This window comes from Mizuhopecten yessoensis, unplaced genomic scaffold (assembly GCF_002113885.1).
Source record: "Mizuhopecten yessoensis strain PY_sf001 unplaced genomic scaffold, ASM211388v2 scaffold7147, whole genome shotgun sequence".
Lineage (NCBI taxonomy): Eukaryota > Metazoa > Mollusca > Bivalvia > Pectinida > Pectinidae > Mizuhopecten > Mizuhopecten yessoensis.
The window spans coordinates 421,619-434,697 of record NW_018406904.1 but is presented as its reverse complement, the minus strand read 5'-3'; the positions used below and the strand labels follow the sequence as shown (position 1 = coordinate 434,697).

Here is a 13,079-nt window from a genome sequence, read left to right as displayed (position 1 = left end):
CCAAAAATAAAAAGTAGAACCAATCATATGAAAAACGGATTCTCTTTACACCTGTTGAAATGGAAAAATAGATGTAATCAGTCGCTCATATCTAGACATCATTATACTCTACATCAGAAAAACTAATTATAGAATATACGACATCACATTGTGTAGAATCGTAAGAGACACATCTCTTCACTTCATCGTTCATTTCTGATCATTACACATTATGACATCACAATTAAGGGACATAACTATACATTTCGTGACACTGGGAAATTACATGAGAAAGCTGATAGAAATACTTTTTGTGTCGCCAACAAAACAAAAGTGACATGGGGATCATTCTGTTGGCATTGGTGTCATATGCACAAATGGTGTCTGAGCTATTAACTGGATTAATTCTTTGTATTTCATAAAAAAAATCTATACATACCCATAGTTTCAATTACACATGCTTATGTTCGATTTTGAACAGTAAATTCAGCACTTTCATTTAGAGCCTGTGCTTCATTTATCAATATATCGTTATATCGGCATGTAATATTTCATGTGGATTTTATTTTGTATGCATACATATATATATATATGTGAATTGACAGTTTCTACCAATGATGGCCGCTTTTTTTTTTTTGCTTTTTTTTGCAGTTTTATTGGTGGTGGAGGGGAAACCTACAGCCACATAGCGGAAGGATTGAGCACAGCTTTACACGTGTTTGATGACATAGCGGAGAAAAGAAATAACCCTGGGTAAGTACATTGTATTGCAATGCAACCGCCCGCAGAAATTGATAAATTTGTAGTACGAATAACAACTTAGTCAAAATTGCTTGCATGTCCAATCAAGTAATCATTTCAGGCTCAATCAAGAAAGACATAGATTTAAAAGAAACATTATTTATAAAAACAATTTCCAAGAAAAAGAAATGTGCACCATGTTTTATCATGAATATCAAGTAATATTTATGTCATCTCTTCACAGTGTTAGGGACCGACAAAGCATAGATTTTATTTTAGTGTACGACTGATTGATAAATCATAGATTTTATGTCATCTCTTCACAGTGTTAGGGACCGCCAAAGCATAGATTTTATTTTAGTGTACGCCTGATTGATAAATCATAGATTTTATTCTAGTGTACGACTGATTGATAAATCATAGATTTCATTATAGCGTACGACTGATTGATAACTCATAGATTTTTAGCCCACCATCATCTGATCGTGGGCTATTCAAATCACCCTGCGTCCGTGGTCCGTCGTCCGTGGTCCGTCCGTAAACAATTCTTGTTATCGGTATTTCTCAAGAAGTACCGGAGGGATCTTTCTCAAATTTTATATGTAGGTTCCCCTTTGGTCCTTAGCTGTGCAGGGCATTTTTTTGAGACTGATTGGATAAACAACATGGCCGACAGGCAGCCATCTTGGATTTTGATATTGAAAGTTTGTTATCGCTATTTCTCAAGAAGTACCAGAGGGATCTTTCTCAAATTTTATATGCAGGTTCCCCTTGGTCCTTAGCTGTGCAGGGCATTTTTTTGAGACTGATCGGATAAACAACATGGCCGACAGGCAGCCATCTTGGATTTTGATATTGAAAGTTTGTTATCGCTATTTCTCAAGAAGTACCAGAGGGATCTTTCTCAAATTTTATATGTAGGTTCCCCTTGGTCCTTAGCTGTGCAGGGCATTTTTTTGAGACTGATTGGATAAACAACATGGTCGAGAGGCAGCCATCTTGGATTTTGATATTGAAAGTTTGTTATCGCTATTTCTCGGGAAGTATGGGAGGGTTCTTTCTCAAATTTTAAATGTATGTTCCCCTTGATCCCTCGTTGTGTATTTTATATTTTGAGACTGATCATAAAAACAAAATCGATTAATAGAAGAACTAAACAGATCTTTCTCATATTGCAATGATCGATTCTATTTCTTTCACATTAAGTACTGTACTAGTAAATATGTGAAATGACAAACTCACTTTGAAGGTTGGCTTTCATACACATCAGTATTAAGTTTAGATCAAAAGTTACCTCAAGGGGCATTTACTGTTAACATGACTTGATCAAACAGATTAGAGGAAAGAGGAGAAAAGATTGAGCTAACAAAGAACTAATGAAGATGGTACAAAGGTGGGCGCCAAGATCCCTCTGGGATCTCTTGTATTATAGCGTACGACTGATTGATAATCATAGATTTTATTATAGTGTACGATAAAAACAATTTCCAAGAAAAAGAAATGTGCACCATGTTTTATCATGAATATCAAGTAATATTTATGTCACCTCTTCACAGTGTTAGGGACCGACAAAGCATAGATTTTATTTTAGTGTACGCCTGATTGATAAATCATAGATTTTATGTCATCTCTTCACAGTGTTAGGGACAGACAAAGCATAGATTTTATTTTAGTGTACGCCTGATTGATAAATCATAGATTTTATTATAGTCTACGACTGATTGATAAATCATAGATTTTCTTTTATTGTACGACTGATGGATAAATCATAGATTTTATTATAGTGTACGACTGATTGATAAATCATAGATTTTATTATAGTGATTGATTGATAAATCATAGATTTTATTATAGTGTACGACTGATTGATAAATCATAGATTTTATTATAGCGTACGACTGATTGATAAATCATAGATTTTATTATAGTGTACGACTGATTGATAAATCATAGATTTTATTATAGTGTAAGACTGATTGATAAATCATAGATTTTATTATAGCGTACGACTGATTGATAAATCATAGATTTTATTNGATTAAAAGAAGAACTAAACAGATCTTTCTCATATTGCAATGATCGATTCTATTTCTTTCACATTAAGTACTGTACTAGTAAATATGTGAAATGACAAACTCACTTTGAAGGTTGGCTTTCATACACATCAGTATTAAGTTTAGATCAAAAGTTACCTCAAGGTGCATTTACTGTTAACATGACTCGATCAAACAGATTAGAGGAAAGAGGAGAAAAGATTGAGCTAACAAAGAACTAATGAAGATGGTACAAAGGTGGGCGCCAAGATCCCTCTGGGATCTCTTGTATTATAGTGTACGACTGATTGATAAATCATAGATTTTATTATAGTGTACGACTGATTGATAAATCATAGATTTTATTATAGTGTACGACTGATTGATAAATCATAGATTTTATTATAGTGTACAACTGATTGATAAATCATAGATTTAAATTTTGTGTAGAATATTGAAAAAGGTTGTTAACAAATATTAAACATCTCCAAAGATATTTGACCTTTTCATGGATTTCGTTTCATCTTTGTCAGTTTACCAGTGAAACAGCACTGCATACTGGTATGTAACTCCCAGCCTTACCAGCTACCTAGTCAGGAGGGCACCCGCTACCTTGGATACATGGCTGATCAACTGGCACACAAGATGGCCCAGGTAATGAACATTTTATTTACAGAGAAACCTTTCCCATCCAATCTAAAAGAACCCATAAGTCTATTTAAAATAGATATGTGTTTACAAATTATATATAACTCATTCACCCCTGAAGACACATTTGAACTCCTCCAATTCAAAGGTTGGAATAGTTCATTATGGAATTTCAGGGGTGAATGAGCTAATTCATATGTACAGTTACACTTGAGGTTGGGGAAGGTCTCCTTTATTCAGGTTTCAGATGGTAAACACTACTGGGGCTGGACTTCGATCAGAATGGACAGGTTTCAGATATCACTGATCCAAAATGTTCACATTAAGTATTGGCTCTCTGTTTTGTCTTGTTTATGAGGTAATGATACTATTGGGTAATGTTCAGTGTAGAATTTCCCCATAATACAAAATAGCCAAACCTGATATTTTTTAATAACTATTAATATTAAAAGTACACATCAGTTTTCTTGTTAATTTTGATACAAGTGGTTATTTTTCAAATTTAGCCAAATGAGTGTTGACCGATTCAATATATTTTATTAAACGGTTTATAGGGCCATTAAAGGTGTATTAAATGTCAGCTGAATTAAATGACAAAGTAGAATTTCTAGCTTTAATGATAACACTACAATACATTGAAATTTGATGCATCTTCTTTTTAATTAAGTCCATTTAAAAAAATGAAAAAAGACCATAATTTTTGATGGAAAAGTAACTCTGTCTAAATGTGAAGATGAACGTTCCAAGAATAACCTTTGCATCACTCCCCCCACCCTATACTACCACACACACACATGCATGTAATTTTTAATGACATTAAACAAGGTTAAACAGGTTTGTCATCTCCTTATTGTTTAAAAAGTCTTTTAAGCCTTAATTCTTTGTCTTCGTTATGTTTCTGACGTTGTGGTTTCTCTGAAAATTTATTTTGTTTTGTTTAGTTCGATAAGTACACAATATCGTTGTTTGATATTGATATTTCCCAAATGTATGTAGCTAGCTAATGTTATTCTTTTTATGCTGATTTTTCAGAGGAATATTAACCTGTCTATAGTATCCCCTCGGAGGCTGTCAGCGTTACAGAGGCTTTACGAGGAGGTAGGATACTTGTACAGTATACAGTATATACACATACAAAAATAAAACTACAAGTTTTCAGGATGATAATTATTGAATTTTCCAAAATTGTTAAAATACTCAAATTTTGAAATCTGTGGTGACAATTGAGAATTTCAGTCATGAATGCTAGTATATTGTTTACCACACCTGATATATATAGATCATCTTATTAAGTCAGTGCAAAACACTAGATTTACAAAATGTAGATTCTGTTATAGAAAATGTTCATGTACAGTAATCAAACTTTGACATTTATTTATACATTGTTTGTTCCAAAGTCATTATTTGGTTTGTTCACTGGCATGTTACTGGATTGTGAACCTTTTTAGCTAAATTTCTTATCTACAATGTATATATTTCCATAGGCTATTTTGAGATCCAAATTTTGACTTAATTCATCAGAGGAAATATGAGAAATAGGTTTTTTTTCCCTGACAACTTGTTAAAACATTTTCCCAAATCGCATGTATTAACAAAAAGTATAAAGGTAGTGCATCAAATAGTAAAGAGTTACTAATCTACAGTTAACAAAGGGTTTGTAGTCTAACCCTTTCACCGCTGTAGACCATAATGGACTCATCCATATCAATGCATGGTAGAGTCTACTCAAGTTACATAGAGGTGAAATTTAAAGGGATAATTAAGGTGATGCGTGTGATCTGAGATATTGATGTTGTGAATCCTGTTTCATTGGCAGTCCACCACCCCCGAGATCAGCATGGTTTCAGCCAAGGAGTACACTATAGACCCGCGCCATCTTGTTCTGTTACATGGCTACCAACTGGAAGGTAAAGTGTTGGCCATATAAAACGCTGAAGATATTATATACAGTATATTAATACACATAACATCAAAAGTCCCTGTGATGGTTAAAAATAAAAGAAATTACAAAAGAGTTTTTTAGTACCTCTCTAGTGCTTTCACCTGTTTATATGTTCATCAGGGGAAATTGATTGAAGTTTACATTGATATGTTACAGAAAGATCTCCCAGTCCAGCCCCAGAACAAGACAAGACAGGTAAGCTACAATTATCTCACGTTACCGTAGCAACCATTTATACTTACATCTATTTTATACTTTCTCAGTGTCAAAAAATCGGAACATACCTGTCTTGGAATGACACCCACACTAACAATCATTGTCTTCCCAGTAATGTAATCCACATGTCACTGCTCCCAGTCATAGAACTTGTTGTGACAATACTGGATTAGGAAGGAGAGTATGAGATACAATATTGCAAAAAAATGTGAGATTTTTCTGGAATCTGTTTTTATCACTTTTAAAGATAAATTTTCAAGGTTACATGTAAATGCATATCTTGTTGGTCAGAGGGGGATATATACATTGTAAATTACATACACTTGAATTTAAATGCTTGGTAAAAGTAATAAATATCTTTGCGTCTTATTATAGCATCTGTTCTGAGCCCAGGAACACATCAACTCTCCCCAGCTCCTCCAATGACGACATTTGTGGACCAGAATCCGGGTCCCTTTAAAGTTCCTTCAACAGCACTCCCAGGTAATACATCAGGTTAGTGGCTACAGATATCCCAGCTAACACATCAGGTAATTAGTGGCTACAGATCTCCCAGCTAACACATCAGGTTAGTGGCTACAGATATCCCACCTAACACATCAGGTAATTAGTGGCTACAGATCTCCCATCTAACCCATCAGGTTAGTGGCTACAGATCTCCCATCTAACACATCAGGTTAGTGGCTACATATCTCCCATCTAGCACATCAGGTTAGTGGCTACAGATCTCCCATCTAACACATCAGGTTAGTGGCTACAAATCTCCACAAGGTAATACATCAGGTTAGTGGCTTCAGATCTCCCAGCTAACACATCTGGTTAGTGGCTACAAATCTCCCAGTTTACACATCAGGTTAGTGGCTACAGATCTCCCATCTAACACATCAGGTTAGTGGCTACATATCTCCCAGCTAACACATCAGGTTAGTGGCTACATATCTCCTAGCTTACCCATCAGGTTAGTTGCTACAAATCTCCAAGGTAATACATCAGGTTAGTGGCTTCAGATCTCCCAGCTAACACATCAGGTTAGTGGCTACAAATCTCCCAGTTTACACATCAGGTTAGTGGCTACAGATCTCCAATCTAACACATCAGGTTAGTGGCTTCATATCTCCTAGCTAACACATCAGGTTAGTGGCTACAGATCTCTTAGCTAACAAATCAGGTTAGTGGCTACATATCTCCCAGCTAACACATCAAGTTAGTGGCTACATATCTCCCAGCTAACACATCAAGTTAGTGGCTACATATCTCTCAGCTAACACATCAGGTAAGTGGCTACAGATCTCCCAACTAACACATCAGGTTAGTGGCTACAGATCTCCCAGTTAACACATCAGGTTTTGTCTAGTGAATAAAATCGACCAACACTCACAATAGTCAAATGTACCAAATAAAAAAAAGTAAGGTAAGAGATTTAGGATTTTAGTTAGAATAAAGAAGCAAAATTCTACTCATATCAGGTTAGTGGCTACAGATCTCCAATCTAACACATCAGGTTAGTGGCTTCATATCTCCTAGCTAACACATCAGGGTAGTGGCTACATATCTCCCAGTTAACACATCAGGTTTTGTCTAGTGAATAAAATCGACCAACACTCACAATAGTCAAATGTACCAAATAAAAAAAAGTAAGGTAAGAGATTTAGGATTTTAGTTAGAATAAAGAAGCAAAATTCTACTCATATCAGGTTAGTGGCTACAGATCTCCAATCTAACACATCAGGTTAGTGGCTTCATATCTCCTAGCTAACACATCAGGGTAGTGGCTACATATCTCCCAGTTAACACATCAGGTTTTGTCTAGTGAATAAAATCTACCAACACTCACAATAGTCAAATGTACCAAATAAAAAAAAGTAAGGTAAGAGATTTAGGATTTTAGTTAGAATAAAGAAGCAAAATTCTACTCATATCAGGTTAGTGGCTACAGATCTCCAATCTAACACATCAAGTTAGTGGCTTCATATCTCCTAGCTAACACATCAGGTTAGTGGCTACAGATCTCCCAACTAACACATCTCCAATCTAACACATCAGGTTAGTGGCTTCATATCTCCTAGCTAACACATCAGGTTAGTGGCTACATATCTCCTAGCTAACACATCAGGTTAGTGGCTACATATCTCCCAGTTAACACATCAGGTTTTGTCTAGTGAATAAAATCGACCAACACTCACAATAGTCAAATGTACCAAATAAAAAAAAGTAAGGTAAGAGATTTAGGATTTTAGTTAGAATAAAGAAGCAAAATTCTACTCATGGTTTCAGCTCAATGTATATTTTTTTGTAATATTTTTTATTATGAGTTGGAAGAAGGTCAACTAACAGCCTAATGGCTTTTTAGAAAATTTGTATGTTATGACAACTTGTTTGATATCCTCAATTTCTTGCACCTCTGACAGAGATATCCCACGTCATACCAGTACTAAATTTTTCTGTCTCATCTGATCTGTCTGGTACCTTTATGTGACATTTGAGGAATTGAAATTGACAATCTGCGTTATAAATATTCTGTTTTGTCCTTACCGTGAAAACCCATGTAATTTGCACGCCTATGTAATTTGTGCAGGTACTTTTTGAGGCAGAAAAAATCTGGAAAATAGCTTCTGCTCGAATATTTTGCGTATCCAAAAAAATTGGGAAAAAAGCGATGTTCATGCTCAGATTATGTATTGTTTTCATGTTGTTGGATATCTGGTGTTGTAGATAAAATATATTAATATACACTGTGAAATACGTTGTCTTCTTTGTAAGGGTGAACTACATTTTTACGCCGAAGCATTCAACTGTAGCTTATGCCTCAGTTGGAATTATGTTAACCAATTTCGCTCAGTTACAGGTAATAGATTTTATTAATCTCTGACAGGTCCAGGGATGTCCCAGTTGCCACCCTCCCCCCACAGTCAGTCTATACCCATCCAGCAGCAGCAGCAACAGCAGCAGCAGCAGCAGCCACTTAACATTGCACAGCAGATGCAGCATAACCAGCCCTCACAGCAAGTTCGGATGGTTCCACCTAGTCAGCTTGATCAACAACACATGCAGGTACCAACATTTATCAGTGAAACACTGTGAAGCTTAGAATTATAAAACAGCCCAATTTCCAAAGATGTACATACATGTGTATATTCTGACTATATTCAAATACTACAAATTCACCACATTCGTGCCTTGCTATAAAGTGGCTGAATGCTTTTCCAATAATAAAGGTAAGATATGTCTTCTAGAGTACTTGCTGAATAAGGCTGACGACCAGATTTGTGATTGCTGCATTAATAATGCTTACCTGCATCATATTTTGGTCATATTTTGTCAAACTTTTGTGAGACAGGTATTACTGTTGATGATCATACGTAACACTTTTTCCATACACATTATGTCAAATTCAAAATGCATCTGTTTTATTTACCTCTTTTCAAGGGCCTGTGCCTTTTTGCCTTGTGAATTCAGAATTTACCACACACAGAAAGCATGTTTTCTCATTGTTTTTAGGAAAGTACAGCAGAAATTATCCAGGAAAAGGGACCTTATAATGGGCCCAAATAAATCTTTAAAACGTCACTGTGACTTCATTGACTTTCTGTTAAAGTTAGAGGCTTCCGGGGAATGCCACATGTAAACTATTTGAGTTTTCTCACCCAAACCTATTTACATTGATCCTTTCGCTATTCAATATGCTTTGGACATCTACTTTTTGAGGTGAAATGAAAAAGAATCTTTGTCATCAAAATTATTGTCAAATTATATTTTGATCAGTCCCTAATCATGCACATTAAAATGCAAATCTTAAGTACATGTCCTAAATTATTCACTATCGACGAAGGATCAGTCCTGTCTACACTGCGTTAACATTGACATTATCCATACCCTATCTACACTCTATTACAATTAACGAGGATAGAACAGCGTTATAGCTAGCCTTTATAAAAGTTTGGTCCACAGTAATATTGATTTGATAAAATATCTTTGAAATATTTGAAGTAGATTTGCTTCAATTCCATCAGGGAAAATTATCAAAGTACACAGCGTTTTATATCATGTTGTATTATAGCAGCAGCAACAACAACAACAACAACAACAACAGCAACAGCAGCAGCAGCAACAGCAGCAGCAACAACAACAACAACAACAACAACAACAACAGCAGGCACAGCAACAGGCACAGCAACAGGCACAGCAACAGCGATTGATGCAACAGCAACAACAGCAACAACAACAACAGCAGCAACAACAACAACAACACACTTTACCCCAAAGCATACCTAGACCAACTACAACAGTGAGACCACAGGTAAGAAACGCTGTCGTCTGTAATTACTACTTGGCACGTGACATTATTTGTATGGAGTGTGAATCACAAATGAAAGGTGACCATGACTATTCCTTAAGACATTGTTCAACATTTAGATACTATCATGGATGTTATACAGTTCAAGAAGGCAGGTCAATAAATATGTCTGTTTAAGACTCTTATAAGCTCATTCTTAAATCCATTTGGAATTTCGTAAATATGGAAAGTTGTGACTTCTGCGTTGATACTAATACTATTATCCTCCCTTGTTTGTTGAAGGTTGACATGCAAAACAGATACGGTGGTAAGTTTGTGTCTCTTCATTCAGTATATAGTATATGTTGCTCTGCATGTAACTATATTGTAGAAAGTGAATATAAAGGATAACTCGTATTGTATTCTTTTATGCCCTGCATAAAATTGGGTGTTGGGGGAGTGAGCATATAGTGTTGCCCAGTTCAACCTGTACGGCTGGGCGGGCGTTTTCTATTTTCCGAAACAGTGTCCGCTTGATCTCTTCATCATAATCATTGGAGTTATGCGTCCCGAATATTTCACTATCAATAGAGTTATTCCCCTTGGTTTCAATAATGCAATACGACATCCATTCCATGATGTTGTATAACACGTACTGATCTATCATGTTTGAAAAATTATTTCTCCTTTACCGTTAATTACTCAGAAATATTTCATATTTCAACCATACAAACAACTGGTCATTCAACATGTGACGGGCGTATTTTGTACCCCTTTGCGGTGCCCTTGTTTTGAATATAGTGATCCTTTTACTGACTCTTGATAACTTGCATTTGTTAACAAGATTTTATTTGGCTTAGGAAGATAATAATGTAAACTGGAAGATTGTTTGTCCATACAACCACAGCATAATCTCACTACTAAGAATCACTTTCAGGCAGGTCCTTGTCCCGGTATGATTTTGAAACAGATTGTTAAAATATTCTTTTTTCTTTTCTTTTTTCGAAGCAACTATTCTATAGTACATGAACTCCTGAATTTTTAGCCATGGTAATAGCTATTTTTGAGGGTGTGCTATTTTCCTGGTATTCTTGTTCAGTGGTAATGGCTGTTTTTGGGTGTGTGCTATTTTCCTGGTATTCTTGTTCAGTGGTAATGGCTGTTTTTGAGGGTGTGCTATTTTCCTGTTGTTCTTGTTCAGTGGTAATAGCTATTTTTGAGGGTGTGCTATTTTCCTGGTATTCTTGTTCAGTGGTAATGGCTGTTTTTGAGGGTGCGCTATTTTCCTGGTATTCATGTTCAGTGGTAATAGCTATTTTTGAGGGTGTGCTATTTTCCTGGTATTCTTGTTTAGTGGTAATGGCTGTTTTTGAGGATGTGCTATTTTCCTGGTATCCTTGTTCAGTGGTTATGGCTGTTTTTGAGGGTGTTCTATTTTCCTGGTATTATTGTTCAATGGTAATGGCTATTTTTGAGAGTGTGCTACTTTCCTGGGATTATTGTTCAATGGTAATGGCCATTTTTGAGGGTGTGTTACTTTCCTGGTATTCTTGTTAAATGGTAATGGCTATTTTTGAGGGTGTGCTACTTTCCTGATATTCTTGTTCAATGGTAATGGCTATTTTTGAGGGTGTGCTACTCTCCTGGTATTCTTGTTCAATGGTAATGGCTATTTTTGAGGGTGTGTTACTTTCCTGGTATTCTTGTTCAATGGTAGTGGCTATTTTTGAGGGTGTGCTATTTTCCTGGTTTTCTTGTTCAGTGGTAATGGCTGTTTTTGAGGGTGTGCTATTTTCCTGGTATTCTTGTTCAGTGGTAACGGTTATTTTTGAGGGTGTGCTATTTTCCTGGTATTCTTGTTCAATGATATAATAGCTATTTTTTAGGCTGTGCTATTTTCCTGGTATTCTTGTTTATTTGAATGCTCTAGTTCATTACATCAGCAAACAGTTATATTACACCAAGTAACACTGCCAATATACAAAAAATAAATGATCTGGACAGATTCAAAACTGCTTAAAAATAGTACAACACAGAATGAGAGTTATATAAATTATACACTGATACTTCTGTACAGATAATTCTTTTATCAGAGCAATTACATACATTCAATTGTATATTTGTAAGTTATTGTCGTTGGCGAGGGATATAGAAATGGGGTCTGTGAGGCGTCTGTCCATGTACCTGGTTAAGAAGAATCGCTCTCATTTATTGTATATCTTGCCTACTACAAGTGCTATGCTGATTATGCTTGCATCAATTGTGTATCTACATGTAGGGTTGCTCTACTGAATGCATTTTGCAGATGTTGACTTTGACCTATATATTTACGCTTCATGTTTTTAACGACGTTGATATGCGAGCGGGGGATATCGACGACAGCGTCTTCTTGTTTACTTTATTTAATTTATCTGATTACTACGCTTTTTAAGCTCATCCGATGCAGCAGTCACAACAACAGACACAGATGCCAATTCAGGTCAGCATTCCGTCAGCAAGCATTAATCCCGATCAGATGTCGAGCCAGGCCATTGCTTCGGTCACTGATGTCCCTAACCCACTGCAACCAGTCAGCCAGTCTATGGTCCAGCAAAGCAGCATATCATCGTCTGGGGGAATGCCACATGATCCAACAGCCAACATTGGCCTACCTGCTGGTGCTCAGGCAATGACACTGCCCAACCAGGCTCCGACTGGGATGAGGGACAGGAAGATCATTTGGGCAGGTAAGCAGGTTAATTCGGGCATAAGTTTGTACGTAAAAGTAATGTTGAAACAGCTTTTGTTTTAGTACTATCGTCTTTAAATTGAAGAGATAAAATGCTGGACACTCCAACAAAGTAAAATTAGTATCTTTAAAAAGTTGAAATATGAAAATTATTGCTGGACATTCCAACAAAGTAAAATGGGTATCTTTAAAAATTTGAAAACGTGAATAACAATTAATGATGTTATGCCACAATGACTGATGACCAGAAGCCTCTGAGTAAAGAGTTGTATCTAACTGCCTGTGAAACGTAGTTCTGAACAAGGGTATGTGTTAATTAAAATCCTTACAACTGGGTTACTACTTTTTCAGGTCAAAAAAGACATTGTTACTAATTTGTCAAGTCAATGGTAAGGTATTGTTACTAATTTGTCAGATCAATAGTTATATATTGTTACTGATTTGTCAGATCAATAGTTATATATTGTTACTGATTTGTCAGATCAATAGTTATATATTGTTACTGATTTGTCAGATCAA

The 13,079-nt window shown here is 35.8% G+C and overlaps 1 protein-coding gene across 1 annotated transcript in view; it reads left to right on the top strand.

Annotated features, from left to right (window-relative positions):
- The window catches only part of LOC110453159 (mediator of RNA polymerase II transcription subunit 25-like), a 39,543-nt gene that overhangs the window by 2,164 nt on the left and 24,300 nt on the right, over window positions 1-13,079 (top strand). Inside the window, exons 4-13 of the mRNA XM_021502009.1 lie at window positions 631-732; window positions 3,287-3,407; window positions 4,434-4,499; window positions 5,218-5,308; window positions 5,500-5,538; window positions 5,935-6,054; window positions 8,432-8,610; window positions 9,671-9,856; window positions 10,136-10,160; window positions 12,265-12,558. Coding sequence (XP_021357684.1) covers window positions 631-732; window positions 3,287-3,407; window positions 4,434-4,499; window positions 5,218-5,308; window positions 5,500-5,538; window positions 5,935-6,054; window positions 8,432-8,610; window positions 9,671-9,856; window positions 10,136-10,160; window positions 12,265-12,558 — 1,223 coding nt within the window. The remainder of the gene's footprint in view (window positions 1-630; window positions 733-3,286; window positions 3,408-4,433; window positions 4,500-5,217; window positions 5,309-5,499; window positions 5,539-5,934; window positions 6,055-8,431; window positions 8,611-9,670; window positions 9,857-10,135; window positions 10,161-12,264; window positions 12,559-13,079) is intronic.